General features: G+C 47.8%; 2 protein-coding genes across 2 annotated transcripts in view; one reads left to right on the top strand and one right to left on the bottom strand.

The window, feature by feature from the left end:
* The window catches only part of LOC149343544 (uncharacterized), a 123,352-nt gene that overhangs the window by 1,231 nt on the left and 96,786 nt on the right, over nucleotides 1-25,335 (top strand). The window contains exons 3-5 of the mRNA XM_089547005.1: nucleotides 18-99; nucleotides 412-521; nucleotides 20,942-21,041. The gene's annotated coding sequence lies outside the window, so the exon portion shown is untranslated. The remainder of the gene's footprint in view (nucleotides 1-17; nucleotides 100-411; nucleotides 522-20,941; nucleotides 21,042-25,335) is intronic.
* Nucleotides 17,390-20,917, bottom strand: LOC149343547 (uncharacterized). The gene is made up of 3 exons (XM_089547007.1): nucleotides 20,906-20,917; nucleotides 18,738-18,884; nucleotides 17,390-17,974 (listed from the first exon to the last, which is right to left on the bottom strand). The coding sequence occupies exons 1-3, from the start codon at nucleotides 20,915-20,917 to the stop codon at nucleotides 17,390-17,392; spliced, it is 744 nt and encodes a 247-aa protein (XP_089403133.1).

Raw genomic sequence — 25,335 nt, 5'->3', positions numbered from 1 at the left:
ATTTCTTTTGTGCATAGTGCTTCAGCTCTTCACGTAACCTGCTTTACCACAGTGGTAGCCACTCACCAACCAATAAAATCCACTGAAGCCACTATGAGGGTAAATATATGCAGTCAATAAATATTTTTTGGAGTAAACGAAGAAAATAACTGCTTGTTGCGAGTATGCTTAAGTGCAGGTCACAAACAACTTCGATAGGGCTCATGAAATAGTTGTTTCCAGCTTACTTTGCAATCATAATTTCTTCTCTGTTCACTCTTACTTTCCAACATATTTCACAAAAGAAGCAAATTGTCCTGAAAAATTTTAGCGAAATCTAGGAGCGTTGTTTCGTATAGAACAATTGCGAAGCGCTTACTGCTTGGAAGACCTAATATATTCCACCTTAAATATACCTGCGGGCCTGGCCAGCACTCATCATCCTTTCCTCCAGCCACTCATCCTGGGAGTCGGACGCTCTGCTCGACGTTGACCCTGGCGCCCAGCTCAGGCTGATCGACCGCGCCAACCTAGAGGAAGAGGTCAGTGTGCTCCTGGACCCCTAAGGGCCACCACGAGCTACTATAAGAGCTTCAGCTATCGGACGCATAAGCGTTGTAGTCGGATACAGAATCGAAACCACACTGCCAACAGCATCAGCGTGATATCCAAAAGAAAACAGCGGTTAAGCCTTTCTACATTGATACACTTGTCATCTTGCGGTCGTTTACTCCTAACCACGTGTAAGCCAGCCTTTGATTACAAATACAAAATGGAAGGGGCTCTTAAGCTCCACATTATGGGTAGAACGTGGTAGCCTAGTGGGTTAATTTTCATATATCCAGAACATCACTCTATGCTTTACATTCATATGTGCATGGGAGTCGTCATGCCCCTCCTGGAGCAGTGGTGCAGCGGTTAAGCGATGTGGTTTGCCCTGGGATGGCAGGTGCTTGCAACAGTGGACCTAGTGCGATCCATGTTGCTCTTCAAGAGCGTCCAATTATTGATTTAACTGCCACCTGCCACTCTTCGGTTTCCTCAATATCTGGTGGGCAGGTCGTGATGACGCTGCATGGTCAGTGTAGGAAACTTCCACAGACACCATTGTTGAGCTAATGCAGATGTCAGCGCCATTTCTTATAGCGGCCGGAGGCGAGCCAACTGCAACGTTGTATTGTTGTCATCGGAATGGTATCAAGCAGAAAAGAACTTCGTGCCTGATTGAGATTCTAACCACTGCTTGCGACAAGTTAACTTTGTTTCCTGGCGCCTCAGGTAATTAGGCCACCTCTGCTCTCTCTGGCGCTGCTTTCATGCACAGGAGCTAGTAATTTTTAGCCATCACTTCTTCAGTCACCAGGGTGTGCTGAAGCATTTCAAACCGCCATTATATGGAGTTTCCCATCGCTGACATGGTCACATCGCCACGTGGACCGCCTGCCTCCTATAGGTTGTTCTCTGGGAACCACCTGGCAGAGCACAGGCCGTGATTTTTCGCTCACAACAACAACGCCCACATCTGATTTTGTGGAGAATGGAGCCTCTTATGCTGTCGCGTCAATAAGGCTGTCGCAAATGGGGGGGGGGGGGGGGGGCGGGTGCAGAGCAGCGGGCAGTACACATCCCGACCAGGCGCCTGCTTCTGATAAGATGCATGGAGCTCTATGGTCAAACAAGAAAAATGACGGACGTTATAGCCTGCCGAGGCCAGATGCGAATTGCGTACACTAGCACTTCGGCTTTCATTCTTTCATTGGCTATTCTGTACCTTGCATTCCTACATCCGTGGGAGTCCTCATACCACCCCTGGCTCCTGCGGCTACGCGATGCGATGCGCCACTGCCCTGCGATGACACGGGCTGCCACTAGTAAGGCTTGTGAAAACCAAGTTGCTCTTCCCTAGGAACCTCCGAGAGTAATCAATAATTGAACCTGCAACGGTAGGCAATTTGGTCACAATCCCGTGGAGAGATTGTGATGACATCACAAGGCGGCCTGCCTGCCGGGCTTTTAGGTGACTCAGCCACCCAGCTGCTCAAGGGAGCAGAGCGACCTGACAAACACCGATGAAATCGGCCAGTGGGGGCTCTAGCACTAGCGCGCTCTGATTCCCAGAGAAACAACCTAGTGGCAGGTGGGGCAGCAAGGTCACATGACCAACTCACACCTCCTCTGCCCTCTGACACAACCTGCCTTCAGAGGAGGACCGCACAGACAAAAGCTAAGGCACTGAGAAGAAATTCTAGTTGCGTAGTGCCAAAATAATAATTTTATATGACACTTGGTTCTACTAACGAAAATTGCCACAGCTTCATTACTCTTCTCGCTCGTGGATTCGTTCACTTTCGCCGGCAAGCGGTACACATCACGGATGAAAAGTTCAGGTTAGTAGCCATGCATCACTAACCAGCGGAGCATGCGTCGCGCCCAAATTGGAAATTGCACGGTCGTTTGCAGTTCGGTTTCTCGCTTACAGGCTAGTCAGCCGGGCCGCACGCGATGTGAGTAGCGTGGAATATGAGCGGACCTTCAAATTTCGGTGTTAAGCAGCTGCTACGCAGCGGTATTACAGCCAAGAAGAACCGTAGAGAGAGCAACCAGGTTCAACGCGAAAAAAAAGAAAAGAATATGGGGTAAGGCTTCCGCACGAATTGTGATTTATCCATTATCGCGAACGTGAAAAATCGGGTGGGTTTCAGAATCGCGGGCGTAGATTCCGGGGCGTGATAGCATATGGCAATTACGTTATTCTTAACCAGGCAACACTGTACATTTTGTAAAGGTTCATTGCGTACATTGAATAGTGTTGTAGGTGACTGGATAGTTATACCGGGCGGGTGTTCCCTGGACATGTTAACTAGGCAACTTTAATTAATTTATTTATTTATTTATGCATACTACTGCACAATTATATGCGCTATGGCAGGAGTGGGAAAAACACAAAATGCAAAATACGCAACAAGGTAACAAAATGCAGCAAAATGTACAAAGTCAGCATTACAATGAAGTTAAAATCACAAAAGAAATATCAAACAAGAAAGGAACTGTTAACGACAGGGTAGGAATACACAGCTATTATGCGTCTTCAATGGCAGTTACAAAACGTTCAAATGGACAAGAACGAATGGACCCAGGTAGAGAATTCCAGGCTTCTATTTAACGGGGAAAAAACTGAATTTGAACAAATTAGCATGCGCAAAATACGGTATGAAATTAAGCTCGTGATGACTTGTTGTAGATGATAGTGGTGCAAAGTTAATGTACTGGTTATCGGAGAGCCTTACCGAAGTATTGACGATACAGTGTAAGTATTTTAATGATTCAGTCTGGCGACGGGCACAGAGCGTGGTTAAATTCAATGAAAGAAGTGTAGATGAAGGTGAGAAATTGCGATCGTAACGACGATGTATAAATCGCACAGCTTTTTGTCTGGACTGCTTCTAACATGTTTATTTCAAACTGCTCGTAAGGGTTCCACACTACAGCACCGCATTCAAGAACAGGGCGGATTAGCGATTTATACAGCAGTAGTTTAGAGATTAGAGATGATCTATCGAATAACCCTAAGAGCCTAGTGTTCATCGCTGCCCTGCACGGTAAGCTCTTTCAACTACTCGAGAAGCATACTGAGCTACCCGTGAATATATTAGCATTAATAAAAAGTTATTCTTTTTTCTCCTACGAACTTCAGTACAGTAAAACCCTTCAGATTTCTGAGCTCAAGAAGGCTGATGCTGAAGTTCGGCTGACGCTGTGCTGTACTGATGCTGACGTTGCGGTGCTTTTGCCAATTTACCTTATGATTCACCGATCACGCCAAATTTCCGCGAGAACAGGATTGTGTCCTTGAGGCACTTGTTCGTCACAGGTTTGCATGCTTTCATAAGTGAACAGTATGCAAAGATGGCGCCTACTTTTCTAATTTTTTTGCACTTACACTTCGCCAATCTTCTTATAACATTGGAAGCTGAGGCTCTTATGCAACCCAAAAAACCAGAACCAACTATTGTTTCATGATGCTCGGGTCTACTTGCCTCGGTTTTTAAATAGATCTTTGCCTAATGAACTTAGTACCATGTCACTGTCTGCAATTCGTAACCTGTATATTTAACTGCACTGTTAAAGGTGCACTGAAAAGGAATCTGAACTTGTCTTTTTGCCGCGGGAAGTCGATCTACACGTTCCGAGCTTTCTTAGAAAGTGCGATTTACTGCCCTGTGTGGCCGATTTCCCCAATTAAATCGAATTAACGTCCGGCTCCCGGCTTTTTTTTTGAATTCTGCCTCATACGGAGGGCGGAGTCGACCAACGCGTGGAGGGCCTTTCACCCAGTCCCGTGGCGGCTTGCCGCTCTGCCATCGGCGGAGTAATACGTAGTAGTCCGTAGTAGCAAATAGACCGCGCGTATTTTTATTTCTTCGGGCTTATTTTGCGGCTATATTATCTGCGAATGAAACTATTTATTCACGGAAACCTAAAAAACAAAATAAAGCGAAAGCAAAGCCTCCACGGGACTGGGTGAAAGGCGCTCCACGCGTTGGTCGACTCCGCCCACCGTACGAGGCAGAATTAAAAAAAAAGGCGGGAGCCGGACGTTAATTCGTTTTAATTGGGGAAATCGGCCACACAGGGCAATAAGTCACTGTTTCTAAGAATGCCAGGAACGTGTGGATCGAGTTCCCGCGGCAAAAAGACATGTTCAGAATCCTCTTCAGTGCACCTTTAACCAAAACATTATTTTTGCTGGAAATCACAGTGCTCGAAATACTGTCTGTGATAGTATAAGAATATACTCTCTAATTTTTCTACTTGTGCAGTATCAACTGGTGCCATCAATATATGCCCCGTTCGTCTTTATGTTGTTGTCATGCCGAGTTATTTCTGTTTGGTTTGCTTTGGTTTATTGGTGTTTAATGTCCTAAAGCGACTCCGGCTATGAGGGACGCCGTTGAAGGGCTTCGGAAATTTCGACCACCTGGGGTTCTTTCACGTGCACTGACATCGCTCTGACCCCAAAGACGCGGGTTCGATACCGGCCGCGGCGGTCAAATTTCGATGGAGGCGAAATTCTAGAGGCCCGAGTTATTTTGTACAGTGTGTTGTTTCAATTTTATACTCCTGAATGCTCATACCTCCCTCAATACATATGTATTTTTTCGTTCATTATGTGCTGCTGCCAACATTCAGGTGTGGTGGTGGTGGAAAACATTTATTACAGATAAACTTCGGGAGGTGAGGTATGAGCTGACCCAGAGGGGGCCAGACCTCACAAGTACTAGGTGGAGGTCACTAGTTCGGGACCCCAGTGGCGTCGGCCGCTGCCCGGGCTCGCGCGACCAGGGCTCGTTGGGCCTGCAGATCAGAGCAGCCGAGCAGGGTCGCCTCCCAGTCCTCCCGGGTTGGGTTGGGGTGAAGGGGGGTTAGCAGGGTTGGAGGGGCAGGCCCACACCATGTGGTAGATGTCCGAAGACTTCTCCGCACAGTGCGGACAGCTGCCAGAGAAAGAAGGGTCGAAGTGTTTGAGACCTGCCGGGCACAGCAAAGTATTTGTATATAGGCAAAGCAGAAGCCGCTCCTCCGCCTTTGAGAGACCTTTACACGGGCGGGGATAAAGACCATGGCCAGATTGATAAAGTAAAGAAATGTCTTTAAACGAGTAAGCTGGAGTGAATTCGAGTTCCTGGTCGTCGGGGTCGGAGGGGAATGTCCGGTGAGAGAGCGCGCGGGCAGCGGCGTCAGCTGCCTCATTTCCCTCAAGGCCCATGTGAGCAGGAGCCCAAACAAATTTTGAGGAGGATAACTTCGAGTGAATCCTCGTCTTGCTTCCGCAGGTGGAGGTATCGAGTCGAATATAGAATTCGACTGGTTACAAATGCATATGCCAGCCGCAAGGCGTCCTTACATCGTAACCCCCCGCGCTTGTTATAAACCCGGCGGACTAAGCGGCCCACCTGGTCCCCCACCTGACGGAGTTTGGCCAATGTTGTTTCTGACCGTCTGTCTTGATGTATAAAGAGCCCCAGTACCCGGACTTTGATTTTTTCAGGGATTGGACCTGTCTGAAGAGACAATGAAGTTTTGGCTGTGCACTTTGGTCAGGGGCGTATGTGCACAAATTCAGACTCTTGGGTGGAGCATTGGAGGCCGCAGCGGCGAGCATAACGGTCCACTATGGTCGCCGCCTCCTGCAGGTTGGCCTCAATGTCTCCAAGGCAACCCTGTGTGGCCCACAGGGTGATGTCATCGACGTACAGCGCATGCTGTACACCAGCGACAGCGCCCAGCTGGGCCGGTAGGCGCATCATAGCCGGATTGAATAAAAGGGGAGAGAGCACCGCGCCCTGTGGTGTACCCCTCGTTCCTAAATGAAAAAGGGCCATGTTACTTATCCTGGATTCGAATGTAAGATTGTCTGTCTGTAAAAAATTGCTGAATGTATTGAAAAGCGTTTCTGCCGCAGTTAGTTTGAGAGAGGTGGGTGAGAATGATCTCGTGGGTAACGTTGTCGGATGCTCCCTTCAAATCCAATGCGAGTACGACCTTGTCATTGTGAGGGCATTCGACGGGGTCGAGGACAGCCCGATTGAGTTGTAGCAGGACATGCTGTGCAGATCTGTGTGGGCGAAACCCGAACATGGTGTCTGCGAAAAGATGTTTGGATTCCATGAACTCGGAAAACCTGTCGCGTACCATCGTTTCCATGAGTTTGCCCACAAAGGAAGTCAGAGAGATGGGGTGGAGGTTGTCCGTGTTGATGGCCTTTCCAGCTTTAGGAATGAAGTTGACCAGGGCGGTCTTCCAGTCGATGGGGAGTGGTACTTCCCCAAGCCAGATTGAGTTAATGTAATTCAGTAAAGACAAGTATGTGGGGTCGGGGAGGTTGGCTAACAGTTTGACTAATTTTGTCCCGACCCGGAGCGGTACCACGTTTAATTTTTGCCAGGGCCGCCCTCAGGTCATGGAGCTGGAATGGTTGGTCCAGCTCAACGTTCTCAGAACCTGCATAAGAGTACGCCGGCCCGCGGCGGTCCTGGATGATTCACAAGTACTGGTCCCGGAGCTTGTGCGTCAACTGAGTTGTGTTGGTCTGAAAGCTGTGTATGGCTCTTTGGAGGTGTTTTTGAGTTTCCGTGCTTGTTTGCGTGGGGTCAATTAGGGCGCGAAAAAGTCGCCACGTGTTCTGGCTTGACATTTGCCGGGCGGCCGTGTTGCATTGTGTCAACCAGTTGGAGTCGGCGAGTTGGGCCGCATACTCAGTCGCTCGTTGAGTGAGCTCGGCGATGCGAGCTTTAAGTTTCCGTTTGTGCTTCTGCCGGCACCACTGACGGACGAGGCAATGCCGGGCCTCCCAGAGGTGGAGCAGGTGGTTGTCCACATCAGAGACCGCCTCTGAGAGCTGAATTATAGTTTCGGAGGAGCGAACGCTAGAGACCAATTGTTCTGACCAAGACTGGTAGCCTTGTTCATGTATTGGTGTGGCAGTGTTATAATTTTGCCTGAACTTGTTCCAATCTGGGAGTCGGGCTTGTGTTGTTGGTCGTGCGAAAGGATAGGTCCTAATCGTAATGTTCAGGAGGCAGTGGCCGCTGCCGAGGGTTTCCTCGGTGTTGACCCAGTCTGCATACTGAATGTTGTGGGTGAAGGTTAAGTCCAGACGCGTATCCCTTGTCACGGAGTTGCCTATACGAGTTGGATGGATGGGGTCAGTGTGAAGAGGGAGGCCCAGCGTTGACGCAAGTTCCGCCAACTTGCGTCCCCGCTTCTCTTCACGGCAGTAGCCCCACATTTGAGAGGGAGCGTTGAAATCGCCCGCAATCAGGAGGGGGTCCCGACCCGCAACTCTCAGCGCGCAGCTAAAGAGGTCCGCGAATGATACATTCGGCAATTTCGGATTGCAGTATATATTGAGTATGTGTAACGGTGGGTCCTGCTTGCGGAGTGGGAGGAGGGTCACCATTACATAGGAGTATTCAAGTTGTATGTCTAAGTCGACCTGGTTGGCTGTATAATTTCTATGAACGCACAGACAAGACGAGGGGTCCTGCTGGAACGTCGTATAATTTGTTAGTGTGACGCCTTTCCCTGGCTCTTGGAGGGCAACCACCGCTGGCAAATGCTCAAATGTTGATAGGAAAAGCCGGAGGTTGGCGCGCTTGGAACGGGACCGGAGCCCCCGACAGTTCCATTGAGTAATCGTAATGGGGAAGCCGATTTGGAAAGGGGGGAGCGCCTACCCCGAGGGTGTCCCGTCATGCTCAGATTTTGACGTGAGAGGTGGAAGTGAGGCTGCCCCGGAGCCAGATACCAGGGGCTGAAGCTCAGCACCTGGAAGGGGGCAGCTGTCTTCGTCATCGTCGAAGTCATTGACTCGCCGGGATAATCTGGAGGGCCGACCAGATACGTCCTTAAGGGGACCGGCTCTGCGAGAAAGGCGGGGGTTAGTCGCGACGTGTTGAGCGATCATAGAGGGGATATCCTCCATGACTCGAGCGATAAGGCGTTCCATCGCTGTCTCCAACAAGGTGTCAAATTTGGCATTGAGACGGGCGCTGAGTTCGGCAAGGGAAGGTTCCAGAGCCGGTGTTGCCGCCGTCTCGCTCTCCATAGCCTCTGTGTCGGGGTTACTAGAGGGAGGGGGAGTTGTTCTAGCCTCTAAGGCTTCAGTTTTGGCAAGTAGCATCTCGTTTTGGGCCCAGAGAGAAGCTACAAGGTTGTGGAGCTCAGCGTCAGCCGCCGAGCGAGGGGCAGGGGAGTGGGGGTGGGAGGAGAAGGCAACCCTGCCTGAACCGCTCCCCTGTTTGCCATTTTTGACAGCGTTGGCCCAGGAACCGGCCGCGCCATTGTTGTCTTGGGAGCGGGCTTGCTTCTCCTGACTGCCGTGTGGGGGCGGTGGTGGCACTTGACAGCCCTTGACGTCCTTCCCGCTGGTAGGCGTCTGTCGTTTTGAAGCGTCGCTGCCGACGCTACCGGGGTGACGGGGCTGCCTGCCAGTCACGCTCGATTTCTCGCCCTTATGGGCGGCTGGCTTGTTGGGACGGTATTTTGGAGTGCAGTCCCGCGAGTTCGTGGCATGGCACCACCACAAACTGCACACCTGGGCATACACTGGCGAGGGGCCCGCACCCCCTCTTCTATGGGTGCCTGCTGTCCACACAAGCCACACTTATCATGTGCTGGGTTGGGGCAAGAGTCTGCCCGATGGCCGACAGTTCCACACAAGCTGCAGGCCGGAATAGTGCGCAAATACGGCTGCACTGAGACGATTTCAGAGTTGTAGTGGACGTATCTTGGCTTCACTGTGCCGGCAAAGGTGAGCCGGGCCTTGTTTGAGTTGCCGAACTTGCGGATATCCAGTAGAGTGCCGCTCCTCCACTGCACGCTAGGTTCAAGAGATTCGGACGTCTCGTGGTTGGCCACCGTAATGACTCCGTAGCAGACGTCCTCTTCATGTTGTTTGAGATGGCCGGCGAGAGGCACATCTCCTTTGGTCGATTTGATGGAAAAATCTCCCAGCAGACGGTCTGCGACGTGGGCGTTCCGGGTGCTGGCGAGGATCAAATTTTGGTCCTTGCATAAAAGGAGGCTCAACTAGGACGCCTTAGGCGCCCCAAGGAAAGCGCCGAACGCGGCACCGAGCTCGCCGTATTGAAAGACGTCCCGGATGGCCAATGACTTCCGGGGCTTTATGACGATGACAAAGTCGTCTAGGTGAAATTTTGGTGCAGGCTTGGGCCTCTACTTGGTAACTGGGTCGCGGCGATTTGGGCCGGCGTCCTTAGCCTTTTGCGAGGCTGGAGCTTGGCGGGTAGCAGCAGCCTTGTCGGTGGTTGGCGTGGCGTTCGCCGCTATCTTGGCCTCGCGTCTGGAGCGGCGCTCAAGCAGAGGCAGAAGATTTGCATTGCGGATCGAGTCCGCGGGTGCCGATTTGGGTCCCACAGTGACGGGAACGGTCGACCAAGACATGGCGTCCGGGTCATAGCCGCGTTGCAGAAGTGTTTCTGCCATCTTGCCGAAAGAAGCGGCTCCCTCACAGCCGAACGCCGGTGCAGCCGTTAGGCTTAGGGTCGGCGCCGGAGGCGGGAAGGAAAAACCGCTTGAAAATTTGTAAAAGGGGGCCCACATAAATGAATTTGGTGTCCACGGGTTCCAATGAACTTGCCGAATCCAAAGGGAGCGAAATTGATGCGATTCAATGATTTGAGTCGTGATTCCTGTCAAAAAATGACGGAGCCGAAGCGCCACACGTCTTGCAGACGCGATACGCTGAGCGTTCACTGCAAACCGAAAAACACCCGGATAGGAGTAAATGGCTCATCGCGTAGCGCACTCCCGAAAAGGGGTTTTTATACTCCTCAGAATAGGAGTATATTGTCTACTCCTCTGCTTGACGGGGTACTTTCGGAGTGCTAGAAGGAGTAAAGTGTTACCGCTCTGCAGACGGGAGTTTATTTAGGAGTAAAGTTGTGATCACAAAGGAGTTAGCATGGCCATTAATAGAAGTATTATATACTCCTTTGCAGCTACTTTTATAGTACATTTCAGGAGTACGTGCCTGTTCCTTTTAAGTAGTTTTGACAGGAAATTTTTTGAGAAATTTTTCTTACTGTAGGGTTATATTTATGATTCCCAAACGAGTATATTACTTCACTTGATGCGGAAGCCGATTTGAAATAAAGTATTCGTATGGAAGGCTCATTTTAGAGCTTGATATTCCAGGATAAATGCGTCGATGAACTTAGTGATTTATTTCAAACAATATTTTATTGGGTACAAAACATTTGAGAAATGTGTTCGGCAGCTTGCTTTCGACGGTTACAGAGAACCAACGTCTTGGCCCCTGTGGAAAAGAAGAGTGCCTTAACCCACGCTGTCTTTGGATACATAATTTAAATACCCAAAGGAATGAAAATAGAGGTGCCACACTTGAAAGCAAGGAGGGAACCTTGAAATGCTTCGCTGTCAACATACAGGCTCCTTCTGAAAGAAAGATTAGAAAAAAAAATGCATCAGAGGAATTGCACCTCTAAGCTTGAAGTATGACGTGCTTCAAGTGTAGAAGTCAACGTCCCAAAGCCGTTCAGAGTGCACTTTTCAATAAAGTAGGTATTATTGAAGTTTAAACGTTTTTCATGACAAAAGATTAGCTAGTAGAACATAGTAGGTAATCAACTAGCTAATACATACCTGTACCCTGTCGGATGACAGCGGCTAAACGCGGTTTTCAGGGAATCACAAATTCCAGAGAGCCGCTTTCGTAAACGTTAAGGCAATACGGCGAATGGGAAGCAGCATCGATAGGGAACATTTTTTCCGCAAAGCATAAAACTGAAAAAAATAAAATGGTCTTACTGAGGCACTTGCGCATTCGCGCTGCCTTTGGCTGCGTTCCTGCACCAAAAGAGGCCTCGAGATATAATTTTTTTTTTACTTGTCAGAGGTTCCTCATGCTTTTCAGGCACCATATCAGAACCAATTACTGAAATCAAAACATGCAAACAAAAGACAGCGCTTTGCATACACGCAGCGGAAGCTTACATGCAATTTCCTTGATGGGAGAGCCCGCAGCTACGCATTTTCAGGACGTCATCATTCTGTGTATAGGTCAAAGGCAGGGCAAGGGTGACTGACATTGCAGGCATTGTTAGGAATAGAAAGCTCCCACCAGACCCACCCTCCCGCCGCCACCTGTCTTCTGTTAAGCTTTGCCCTCACATTCGTGGCCAGGGTTCAAAAGAAAACATTCTACACAGGTCTATCTGGCTGGGAAAGGAATATACTTTCGGGAAAGAACGCCAACCAAAAAAAAAAAAAAACATGTTTCGGAATCTTCTTGGTTCTTTCAGCAGGTGTGACTGCGAGTGACTCACAGCTTGCCTTTTTTAAGCCTTCGGTTAGTCATCCGCCTGCTCACTGATCGTAGACAGTTGATGCAAGGATAGTTCCCTCGAAGTCAGTCTTGTCAACCCGCGCTTCCTTCCTTGTTCATTTGTTTGGCATCCGCTTTGTGCTGCTTCAGTTTTTCTGGGAAATGCTTGCTTTCGCCAATGTACTACGTCCAGCACGAGCAGGGGATCTTGTACACTGGCGTATGCTTTATTCTTTTTCTTTCGCTGCCTTCCTGGGATCAGCAGTCTGAACCGGAACGCTTGCCTCCACGAGTTTCACATAATGGAATGTGTTCGGAAACTGCACGCGAAATGGAAACTTCTTTTAACATTTTTCAAATGCGAAGAGCTTACAAGATACCACATTTTGGAACTAGACGCCTAACCATCCAGAAAAGGCAGCGTTCAGTATGGTTGAAACCTCATGTCCGCTGCCGAAAATCGCTGCAACGTTAAGATGCCACCAACTCGGAAAATGTAACAGTTTAGCTAATCTCCGTGAGCGCTAAGGCGTCGCCATGTCCTGTGCTATGACTGAAAAGAATAAAATCGCTTGCATTGTTTGCATAACAAGGCCCTCTTAAAACACAGGAAAGGAAGCAACCGATTAGGGCAGGGTTCTCAGCACTGTTCGTAATAACGTGAGAAAAATTCACAGACCCCAAGGCTGTGCATTTTCACCTGTCATTGCCTGTACAGCTTTTCCATATTCATAAGGCGTGAACGCATGAAGAAAATTTGGTCCCTAGAAGAACTGACCGTACTTCCAGCTGTACATGTTAGCGTAACAGCCACGACTGCAGTGCCACACTCTTTTTTTCAGCCGCATGCAACAACAAATTTCTCAGATACTTACTTCATGCCTGCTGTGTGAGTTGGCTCCACCGGACCACAATGAAGCCTTTGCTGTTTTTCTGTTCTCGTTAAGCCTTTCATCTCTGCGCACCCGTGGTTCACAGCAAGTCTACGCACACTGAAAAGGGAGCGGCGTTAAGTGCATGCGCGTCTATGGCATCAAAGGAGAGTTTAATACTGCTTACCAGAACACACGACGATGATAATCCGGTCTTTAGTATTCTTGCAATACAGCGAAAGAACGAGGGGCCGACGATGTCGAGAAAACTGGTGCGTCACACACACACCGCCATGTCGGCGCGGCGAAACGGCAGCAGCCAACACTTGTATGCTGCGTAGACAATGAATGACTAGCCGCTGCTTCTGCACATATTGCTGGCTTGAGTTAGACGTTCATTGCAGCACGTTGCTGCTAAGGTCGATGATGTCCAGTCTTACGTCACGACAAGAGCGCGCAAAGGAGCGGGTGGCAAACTGGCGGCTTCGGGGAGGTCGACGCGTCACACACCGCCATGTTGGCTCGGCTGGCTAAGCCTCTCGCAGACTGCCGTCGCAGGCGATGCAACACCAAGCGTTCTCCGAATACACTGGGGGCTTCACAGGCACTGTCTGTGGCGCACATTGGTGCGCGAGGTTGCGGCGATCCGGTGTCTTGTAACATGACAAACGTGCGTGAAGCAGCAAAAGCAGAGGCGAGCAGGCAGCGACGACAGAGCCGGCGTCGTCACCTGCAAGTGCAGCGAACCGGCAGCTGCCACTAGGCGGCGGGCAGACACTAAGGAGTGCATAAAGGGCCTGAAGGAGTATTGAAGCCGACATACTCCTGCTTGGAAAAGTAGTAAAATCATGTAAATGCTTTATTTTACTCCTCGATTTCGCGACGGCAGTAAAAAAGGAGGATTTCCTCTTTTTTACTACTTAAAGTCGATTGCGCAATTTTCAATAAGGAGTTTAAAAGCGGACACTAGCCATTTATACTCCTATTTGGGCTTATTTGTGTTTACAGTGTTCCCACAACATTCAGGGGCGGCGAAGCTTGTCAAGCACTGCATTTTTCTCGCCGTCCCCAGTTTTTGTATTGCACAAAAAACTGGAATTAAGAAATATATAAAATGAAATTATTAAGGTTGATGATCGGGTACAAGTCCTCATAGAACGGCGCCGGCGCCGGCATCCCCAGCCTAGCGGCTGCTTACTGCGCTACCATCAGCCGCTACCTTCTAATGCCAATCGCCACTCTTCTGTAAATTTGCCAGTATATATTCCTTCTTTTCCTGCTTTTTTTTCCCGTGGGTTACCTCCGTCCCTCTATATGAAGGCGTATAGCACTTGTAACCAGAGCTTATCTGAGGGCCAAACTTTTTATAGAAACGAAAATAATGAAACTTAAGCTAATTATAAAACCGAGCGTTTCCACTTTTGCCACCTCGTAATTCTGCTTTCTGCAGTTTTCGAAGGCAGCCTTACGGCACCTTTTTCTGGAAACTAAAAATGTCGTTTGCAGAGAATTCCCGGCTAGCTAGATGGAGGCTTGTTAGCTTGATGACAATGCTTCGTGACTACGGGTGAGAGGTGCGTTCCCTGATGATCGACAAACTAAGGCGTTTCGTGAGAAGTCGTTCGAGGTTCCCCTAGATCGATGGCTACCATACATAACTGCATGTTTCTCCTTTTCTCCGTGTGATCCTGAAACGGCCCTTGTTTCTCGCACTCGACTCTAATTTCGCTTCATAGTGGATTCGTTCACATTCACTTAATTCGACCTTCTACAGTGGGTAAATGACTGCCACATACACTTGATCATAGCTGGAGCACATTCATAACCAGCCTACTGAAACTGTAACCTCTACAGAGAGAGATAGAAAAAGAGGAAGGGAAAAGGCAGGGAGGTTAACCAGAAGGCTGATTTTCAGTGATATTGAACTGATGTTTGTGCTTCTTAGTGATCCTTGCAATCTACGCATTGTTCGTCCAGTTGGTAATTACCTCATGAATATATTTATAAGTTCGTCGATAACCTAATAAATAACCTAATAAACCGAATAACCTAAGATAAGTGGAAGTTATCCGTGTTGGGCTATTTATAACGTTCTGAAAGCCGGCTTGAAGCAATATTGTGAATTCTAGTTGCGCACAACTGTTAACACCCATGTCTATATTAAAATAACCTCCTATACAAGGTGAGAAATTATGTGACAAGAAAGCGATTTCTTTTTCAAAAACACGAAGGAACTCTTCACATTTCCCTGTGATGGGCGGTGAACGACCGAAAATGATTGACGGTTAGATTGGACCGTAAGTATTCCAATATTCTTGTAGCTCAAACAGTGTTCCGATAAGATATGGCATGAATAGCTTTCTTTTACTAGAAGGGCGACGCCCCCACCACGTTTTGAGCTTTGGTTAAGAAAGAATGCAATGTATCTTGGAAATCGAATAGCGTCATTATCGCAGCATTACCATGTTTCAGATGGCACGATTACGTCAAATGTACACTTAATGCTTGACAAGAAACTGCTCAAATGATCCGTGTTATTTAAAGCACACTACATGTTCAAGCGCAGCATTTGCAAACATTTACCGCGCTTATTGTTTCTTAGAGAGCAGTTGAACACCCATGGTGTGAAAGGTGGCGTCTCTTTCATATTAGTCTAAGAAACGGAAAAAATATGCATCTGGTGCTCGACCGGTTACTATTCGATTTTGACAAATCATCGGGCAGATACAGGCGAATGACATTTGATCGATGAGTTTTGCGTGCGTAAATAGACCCGTTTCTTGTCCACACGTGCTTCCAATCAACTTCCTTTTTCTTTGCCATTGCAGCTCCAAGAAGTTTTTTTTGTTTTCGGGCGTTAGGTGTTCGTTGACATAGATTGAAGCCGTGTACTTCCAGTCCGGCATCCTCGACAGTCAGCCACATCTTTTTTATATCTGCCGCACAGCATCACGCTTGGCTTCGGATTTGAACCTAACAACGTTCGATTTGCCGGAGTTGCGAGTGGGAACGCTGTGGCAGGCCTCAAAATCCGTCTGTAATTGGTTCTTCGACTGCATCACTAAGTTTTGACAGAATCAGAGTGACATTTTCTTCCTCATTCTCTGGGACACCTTGAAGTTCGATGGGGTTTCTGGAGCATTGTTCATATTGAACAAGCCGTATCTCAAGATCTCGAGACCTTTTCTCAAAGGAAGCATATCGGTAGTTGAGCTCCTGATTTTCGATCAATAGCGTCGAGTTTTTTTTTACTTCTGGCTGCAATTTTTTCTCTAGTTCCTTTATTGTCTTCTGCGTGTACGGTATGCTGTGAGTCAGTTCCATCTGCTCCTTTATGACCTCGCGGACTTCGCACGCACACACACACACACATACACACACAAATACAGTGCTGCGAAGCCCGCTGTCTATAGGCGTCTTTCGAAAGGTTGAAGTGCGTTTATTTAGAATGCCCAAAGAGTAGCAAGTCACGATAAATACTCTCTTCATAAAAATGTGAATCCCTTCCCTCGCAGTAATTAAATAGAACGACAAAAAGAACTAAAGCTACCTTATGTAAAGCAATGTAAAACCAGTAAAACCACCTGATGTAAAACTTCTCTAAAAAGTCATGTAACCAGTAGTCGACAATTCATAGAAACGCGCTTCTAGCAGTCTGAGGCCAAAGGCTCGACTGGTTTCATGCTTATGTTCGATTCGATGACGTTACTTTCGAGGGCGAAAGTAACGCAACGTAAGTAATATCTTCTAAGTTAACCATTGGTCAGATTAGAGAACAATAGGAAAATAGGAAAGCTCATGAAAAGGCGCTTTGCATCAAAAACACTGCGAAGCCTGCGGAGCTCCTTCATATGTGGATTGCCCTCACGATTAAGTCAGGTGGCTCGCAAAAGTACGCCAAAACAAAGCCGACATAGGGCTGGATGAGATACGGCCGCGTTAGGTGTAGAGGCTGAGGAGCTAAGAACGCTTTTACAGCCAAACAAAGGCCACCTCGCAGTACCAGGGCTGTGTACTGCATGGAATATTTGAGTCGCACCGCTCATGCCAAAAAGCGTGCACGAGCGCCTTGTAGTACGGAAGAAGTACCGTCGGAAGTTCTCGAAAAGATGATTCTAGTTCCAGCGCTGCAAGTCCGCTGTCAGCTCGCCATCAAGAGGGGGTGTGCCATTGCCTCGCATAAAGACCTCCATTTTTTTCTTGTAACCCGTTAAGTCCTAAAGAATTTTGCATAAACTTTGTTCGATAGCAGTCATTAGCTCGTTCTTGCTCTCAAGGCCCATTGTAGCTCAATTACATAAGAGGACGTTGTTCATAAACAAATGTTCACAACACGATTTTGTTTACTAGAACTAGTTGGAGACGACGAAATGGGCTCAGATTGTGCTATGGTTTCCATCCTTTGGAAGTGGCATTTAGTAGATGAAATCCGAAATTTAGATTGCACATAGGCAAACTTTTTTTTCCGTGTTCAGGGGAACCAATTGTGGTATTATGGGTTCAAAATTAAAAAGAGGAGCGTGCTGGAAGCAATTCAGAAGCAGAGTATTTCTTCTTTATTTTCTGCAGCATACACTCATGGACAAAGCTTTTTGTCCATGGACAAAGCTTTCTGTCCATGATTTGTCGAACATGCATTTGCATGCGTTCATTTTTCAAGGGCAAAGCATTAGCGCCGACGGTAGCCATAGTGTCCGGCAGCCCACCCGTTGGGCCCCCAGTATGCCGCTGGGCCATATCGCCCCGCTGTATATCCAGCTCCACCGTAGCCGTAAGGAGAGTACGCTCCGTACCCGTAGCCACCAAGAGCACCACCTCCCGGAGCGTAGCCGTATCCTGCGTACGGAACGCGGGCGTAGCCAGCTGCAGCGCCACCGTACGGCCCGTATCCGTATCCAGTGTATCCGCTGTATGCATTGTTGTACCCGGCGACCACACCCCTGGCGCCGTAGGCAGTGGGAGCAAATCGGGCCCTTGAGGGTGCTGCACCACCAGGAACCGGTGGGACGACCGGCGCGGCGTTGAAGACCACGTCGGCGCTGGCACCCGGTGCAGTTCCTGGCTCGTTGGTGTCCACCGTGGCTCGGAAGCCATTGGCGTCGGCGATGTAGTTCACCCGACGGTAGAGGCCGTACGCGTCCCTGTAGCCGTACGATCCGGTCTTTGCGTTGCTCGAGTCTCCCTGCTCACTGCGGAACTGGCGGTTGCCGTACTCGTCCACATTGTCGTAGCCGAAGCTGTAGGGCTGAGGTGGCTGGAAAGAAAAAAGGAAAAGGTTCATTTAATGATCCGCGATTAGTTTGCATAGAGCTTTCAAGAAGGAAGGGCAGGTTACTTCAACTGCGAATCGTAAGCATTTCTTTATTCTCATCTTCCGCACGTTGCGCAACACTTTCTGTAATTTTGTATGAAGTAAGGACGTGCAGTGAATTCGTTGTAGTAGTTCACTGAAGAGAAAAATCTTATAGGAAATTTCTCTCGCAAAGGGTGGACATAGTTAATTCTCACAAGCGGTAGTTACAGCTATACACCTCGGGTTTCAACGGAGTTGAACCAGAAATTTTAAAAATAGGCTTTTAGAGTTATGAAAGCGACGTCTGTGGCACAATAATACCTGTATTGGCGGATAACAGAAAGCTTGTGAATAATATTAAATTGTTGGCCGCTTAACTAATTCCTGATAATCAAGTTTTTAACACTTAATCTTAGACACCTGTTTTAAATGAGGAATTTGTAGCCGGTAGTTCGTAACAGCCATATGAGTTTTTAGAATGTCGAAAACGCGGTTACCCTTGGGGCTCTGGCTCGCCAAATTTTGGGTACTTCTTCTGGTTACGCGCCCTGGAGGCGTTACTTTGCCCCCATGGTTTTCGAATTCACATGGATTAACGCGTAACACGTAACAATTGAAGTAACACGAAGGCAAGATAACCTATTATCTTTAACGGTAACTGAGAGCGTTGTGCTACAGCGGGCGTACTTAAGCTGGTAATGTCGATGCCGATGATGATACCCACAGAGGCATAGTCCGCGTATCCCCGGTAAGCATTGGCCGCCACCGGAGCAGCATAGCCACCGAAGCCAGGAGCAGGGTATCCGGCTGCTGTGTGGTGGTGGTGCAGCCCGTAAGCTTTCGACGCCAGGAAGACTAGCAGCAGTTGCGCCTGCAGAAAATCCCGTCACTGAAGCATTAAGAAACTCTTTGCTCATTAATTTCACTTTATATTAACTGAGAACCTCAGTTGCTGCAGAACACTGAAAACTTGATTAAAAGGGCTGATTGCAAATTATGTCAGTTGAAGTTGGCATTTAGCATACGCTTGCTGCTGTCTGTCACAGTTTAGGCAGGATCGAAACCATTTCTTTATGCGGTAAAACGTTCTATCTGCGCAGTGCGCGCCTCTTGCTGCATATGACAGCCTTTCAATACCAGCCACTGCTGTTGTAATGCGCAGTCCAAGCTATAAAATTTTAGCACAAGAAGGTACCCATCCGTAACTACATTTGTCGGCATTTCGTGCTGTATTCATGTATTTTACTAACGGGCTTTTATTCCTTTCGTGCAATATTAGTTGTTGTTCTTCATTCTACGCACGAGGTTTTCCTTTTTGTTTACGTAATTGTGGGTTCCGAATTGTCCGCTTAAATGTACACAATTAGGAACTTGAACTAACCTGAAGCTGCCAAAGCTTGTATGAACTCCAAATTCTATGGCGCAAAGGCGGATCGAGCTTCCCAGATACGCTATTCCCGACGTATTCTTTAGTTATCGCTGATGAAATGGCACGTATATTTTATTTCTGTTCTCTAGTGGAAGATAACCTCTCCATTACAGGCAATAAGCCGAATTTTACGTCAATGTCTTCAAAATTTTATCAGTGGTCTGTTCGACAAAGCAAAGAAATTCTTTTCAGGATCAGACTGGCAGCAGCAGCGGACGTCAGTCACTATAGAAATTGCCCTAATTTAGTATTCAAATAAATGAAATTCAATAGTCAATTTTAAGTTAAACATCCTAGCGGACAGTTCCCGAAGACGTAGAGACGGCGATGCCATATCACTCTCTGATTCGCGGAAAAATTCATTCCGTAAAGCTGTGCAGTTCAAAAAAACTTGCAGCATATTCTTCCCCCACAATTGCAATACTAAACGCATAACGCTGTTCAAGTGCAACGTCCGTAATCATGCATTACAGTGCCCACAGCGCCCAATTAGAACAGCCTACGGATTGTGCCAAGTCATCCATCCTCCTTTCCGTGCGCTGCTTAACGCAAGGAATAGCATTGTTGTCGCCAACTGCGCGGTAGTTTCTTGTTTTTTTTTTAGGAGGTACAGCGAAAAATTAAATGTATAGCAAAGTGATATTGAAGATGCAGTTCTAATTTGGCGTCATAGGCATTGCAACACGCCATCAGCGGCTGCTGCGTTGGCAACGAGCATACCACCCGCCTTGTGCGCTGTTTTTGTTTTCCGCGGAACAAAATCTCCTAATTTCTTCAAGCTGCAAAGCTTCAGGGAACGGCTTTCCCTTCGTTTCAGAAACTGTTATGGCAGCGTCCTGACCATGGCCTAGAACATACCGTTTTCATTAGACATCATCTGGGCTAATTATCAATATATTATTCAATTGTAATTAATTACCAGCACACTTCAGTCATACTTTAAAGGAGCGCCCTTTTGCCGCGGCTGACAGCCTCGTCCTCAAAAGATTTTTCCAACTTCGTACGGGATTTTGCGGAATTTTTTAGAATATTCTCTGACCCGTCCAGCATAATTCTCAGCCAAGCAAGTGCCTGTAATCTTCATTCTAAAGCACCCATAAAGCAGTAGATGGGTGCGAATGAGACAGCTAGATTTTCTCAGTAGCCATAAAAATCTTTTAACACAAATTCTAGGGCATGAAAGAATGCAACAGAACGTTCGTTCTCCGTTTGAGCTTGTCTGCAAACTAACCCAGCATGCATCGTGCCCCGTCATTTAGCAGCTCCTGTCTTCCTTTCACTCCCGTCGTTTATCTATAGAGCGGTGCAAAATATCCCGTTCCCTATCATCAGCAGGACCCAACATTCTTTAGAAAAGCGGCTTATCAGTCCAATGGAAGCAGGGCTTTGTAACAAAGTATGTTATGCTTTCGTTATATGTGCGTCTTTTCTCAGGAGGTACTTCAGGAGGTGTAGTGCCTCACCTTCGGAAACATTCCGGCTCTATTGTGTCTTCACAGGTGGTGCCCGACGGAGTAGCAGATGCAGGGTATATGAGACAGAGGTGGAGACAAGTGTCTTCTGGTGCCATCTTCACTCCGTCAGCAAGCTTTTATACTGGTGAGTGAAGAAATGCGAGGCGTGTCGCTGGCAAAAAAAAACACGCAAAAAAGATGAAAATGCGTTTTCCCTCTTTCCTAACCCCTCTCTTAGTTTTCACATTTCGAAAGCTTCTTCTTCTGTTGCACTATTGCGTGGACGGCGATGGACAGGGTAACAGTGCATTCACTTGCAGCGCAACCCTTTGAGCACACCTGGTATGCGTGAGCGACCTAAACATGCGTAAAAAATTTCACGCCTTCCCTGCTTACGCCAAGCGCCCTCAGAAACGCAAAGCGCGTTAGGCTTCCTGGGTTGAAGAGTACTTTTTTGTTGTAGTTGCTGTTGTAGCGTTAGAGGGAAAGACAGGTCCTCTTTAATTGGCAAACAGAGAATTCAGCCGGCACTTGCCTCTGTTGACAACGTGTAGTGTCCATACCCTGCGCCCCATTGAACGAAACAGCAAATCAATAGAATCGAATCGATAAACTACTCATGCGCTGCATGATGTTTGTTTTCGATATTGTTACGCACTAATGAGCTAAAGATTAATGCATAACAATAAATATCAAAGTACGGTTTGCTGGGTTCCGCAGGAGTGATAAGGACCAAAACCTAGGTATCTCTTTATAAAACAAAACACCTAAAATGTGGTACTTATTCCCTCAGTGCATGTCACTTGCACAGCGTTCCAAAGCTATCATGAATTCTTTTATATCGAGAAAAGTGTGAATGCTCCAGTCGCGGAAGGGTGGAGGTGCTCCCGTAGCGCTCGATAACGATGGTCGTTTAAGCCTTTCCAATGGACACGTCGCTGTTTGCGGCGGCAATTGGCACTGATTTCAGATCATGCTTCAAGCTTTAAATAGCTCGACGTTTATCGAAAGGTAATGCAGATTAGCGTCGTCATCCCATAGCGTGCAAACGGCTGCTTACGGATGGGAAATGCTGAAACCTCTCAAATCTGAAATCGAACTTTTCAGCCAATGCGACAGCACTTAGTAATAACAGTGCATTTTATTTCTTCTGTGCATAGTGCTTCAGCTCTTCACGTAACCTGCTTTACCACAGCGGTACCCACTCACCAACCAATAAAGTCCTCTGAAGCCACTCAGAGGGTAAATGTATGCACGCAATAAGTACTTTTTGGTGTAAACGAAGAAAATATCTGCTTGTTGCGAGCATGCTTAAGTGCAGGTCATAAGCAACTTCGATATGGATCATGAAATAGTTGTTTCCAGTTCACTTTTCAATCACAATTTCTTCTCTGTTGACGCTTACTTTCAAACATATTTCACCAGAGAAGAAAATTGTGCTGAAAAATTGTAGCGAAATCTAGTAGTGTTGTTTCGTATAGAACAATTGCGAAGCGCTTATAGCCTGGCAGATCGAATATATTCCACCTTGAATATACCTGTGGGCCTGGCCAGCACTCGTCATCCCTTCCTCCAGCCACACATCCTGGGAGTCGGACGCTCTGCTTGATGTTGACCCCGGCGCCCAGCTCAGGCTGATCGACCGCGCCAATCGAGAAGAAGAGCTCAGTGTGCTCCTGGACCCCTAAGGGCCATCACGAGCTACTCTAAGAGCTTCAGCTATCGCTCGCATGAGCGTTATAGTCGGATACAGAATCGAAACCACACTGCCAACAGCATCAGCGTGATATCCAAAAGAAAACAGCGGTTAAGCCTTTCTACATTGGTGCACTTGTCATCTTGCAGTCGTTTACTCCTAGCCACGTGTAAGCCAGCCTTTCATTACAAAAACAAAATGGAAGGGGCTCTTAAGCTCCCCCTTATGGGTAGGACGTGGTTGCGTAATGGGTTAATTTTCATATATCCAGAACATCGTTCTATACTTTACATTCATAGATCCATGGGAGTCATCATGCCCCTTCTGGCGCAGTGGTGCAGCGGTTAAGCGATGCACTACTGCCCTGGGATGGCAAGTGCTTGCAACGGTGGGCCTAGTGTGACCCATGTTGCTCTTCACGAGCGCCCAATCATTAATTTAGCTGTCACCTGCCACGGTGCGGTGTGCTCACTATCCGGCGGGCAGGTTGTGATGACGCTGCATGGTCAGTGTTGGAAACTTCCGTAGACACCATTGTTGAGCTAATGCAGATGTCAGCGCCATTTCTTCTTATAGCGCCCGGAGGAGAGCCAACTGGAACGTTGTATAGTTGTCATGGGAATGGTATCAAGCAGAAAATAACTTCGTGCCTGATTGAGATTCTAACCACTGCTTGCGACACGTTAACTTCGTTTCCTGGCGCCTCAGGCAAATAGGACAGCTCTGCTCTCTCTGGCGCTGCTTGCATGCGCAGGAGCTATTGATTTTCAGCCATCACGTCTTTGGTCACCGGGGTACGCTGAAGCATTTCAAACCGCCATTATCTGGAGTTTCCCATCGCTGACATGGTCACGTCGCCACGTGGACCGCCTGCCTCCTATAGGTTGCTCTCTGGGGACCACCTGGCAGAGCACAGGCCGTGATTTTCCGCTCACAACAACAATGCCTACATCTGATTTTGTGGAGAACGGAGCATCTAATTAGCGCTGTCGCGTTAATAAGACTGTCGCAGATTGGGGCCAGAGCGGCGGGCAGTACAAATCCAGACCAGGCGACTGCTTCTGCTAAGTTGCATGGAGCTCTATGTGCAAAGAACAAAAATGATGAACGATTTAGCTGCCGAGGCCAGATGCGATTTGCGTAATCCAGCATTCCGGCTTTCATTCTTTCATTGGCTATTCTCTACCTTACATTCATACATCCCTGGGAGTCCTCATACCACTCCTGGCTCAGTGGTGTAGCGGCTACGCGATGCGATGCGCCACTGCCCTGCGATGGAAGGTGCTGCCCCCAGTAAAATTGGTCAGACCCAAGTTTCTTTCCCGGAGCAACCTCTCGAGACAAATACAAATCAATAATTGAGCATGCCGTGGTAGGCAATTAGTCTCAATCCGGTGGGCAGGTTATGATGAGATCACAAGGTCTAGTCATCTAGGTGGCCTGCCTGCCGCGGTTTTAGGTGACTCAGCCACCCAGCTCCTCAAGGGAGCAGAGCGACCGGACAAACACCGATGAAATCGGCCAGTGGGGGCTCTAGCACTGGCGCGCTCTGATTCCCAGAGAAGCAGCCTAGTGGCAGGTGGGGCTACAAGTTCACATGAACTTTTGATCCCTCCCCGGCCCTCTGACACAACCTTCCTTCAGAGGAGGACCGCACAGACAAAAGCTAAGGCACTGAGAAGAAAGCTAAGGCACTGAGCTAGTCAGCCGGGCCGCACGCCAGTGTGAGTAGCATGGAATATGAGCGGACCTTGAAATTTCGGTGTTACGCAGCTGCTGCGCTGCGGTGTTACAGCCAAGAAGAACCGTAGAGAGAGCAACCAGGTGGAACGCGAAAAAAAGAAAGGAATGTAGGGTAAGGGTTCTGCACAAATTGTGATTTTTCCATTATCGCGAACGTTTAAAATCGGTTGCGTTTCAGAATCGCGGGCGTAGATGTGGGGGCGTGATAGCATATGGTAATTACGTTATTCTTAACCAGGCAACACTGTGCATTTTGTAAAGTTTCATTGCGTACATTGAATAGTGTAGTAGGGATCTTGCATAGTTATACCGGGTGTGTGTTTCCAGGACATGTTAACTAGGCAACTTGATGATCTATCGCATAGCCCTAAGAGCCTAGTGTTCATCGCTGCCCTGAACGGTAAGCTCTTTCAACTTCTCGAGAAGCGTACTGAGCTACCCGCGAATATATTAGCATTAATAAAAAGTTATTCCTTTTTCTCCTACAAACTTCCGTACAGTAAAGCCCTTGAGATTTCTGAGCTCAAGAAGGCTGATGCTGAGGATCGGCTGACTCTGTGCTGTACTGATGCTGACGTTGCGGTGCTTTTGCCAATTTACCTTATTATTCAACGATCGCTCCAAATTTCCACGAGAACAGGATTGTGTCCTTGAGACACTTGTTTGTTACAGGTTTGCGTGCTTTAATAAGTTAACAATATGCAAAGATGGCTCCTCCTTTTCTCATTTTTTTACACTTACACCTCGCCAATATTCTTATAACATTGGAAGCTGAGGGTCTTATGCAACCCCCAAAACGAGAACCAACTATTGTTTCATGATGCTCGGGTCTATTTTGCCTCGGTTTTTAAAGAGATCTTTGTTTAATGAACTTAGTACCATGTCACTGTCTTCAATTCGTAACCTGTATATTTAACTGCATTGTTAACCAAAACATAATTTTTGCTAGAAATCACCATGCTCGAAATGCTGTCTGTGATAGTATAATAATGTACTCTCT

The sequence above is a fragment of the Amblyomma mixtum genome, chromosome 5 (genome assembly GCF_055824585.1).
Source record: "Amblyomma mixtum isolate Tamu chromosome 5, ASM5582458v1, whole genome shotgun sequence".
Classification (NCBI taxonomy): domain Eukaryota; kingdom Metazoa; phylum Arthropoda; class Arachnida; order Ixodida; family Ixodidae; genus Amblyomma; species Amblyomma mixtum.
This window is presented reverse-complemented; position numbering and strand designations above follow the sequence as displayed.

Coding starts and splice junctions, on each gene's coding strand:
- LOC149343547 (XM_089547007.1), bottom strand. Junction 17,975..18,737: donor GATACGCGGACTATGCCTCT/GTGGGTATCATC, acceptor TTTTCTTTCCAG/CCACCTCAGCCCTACAGCTT.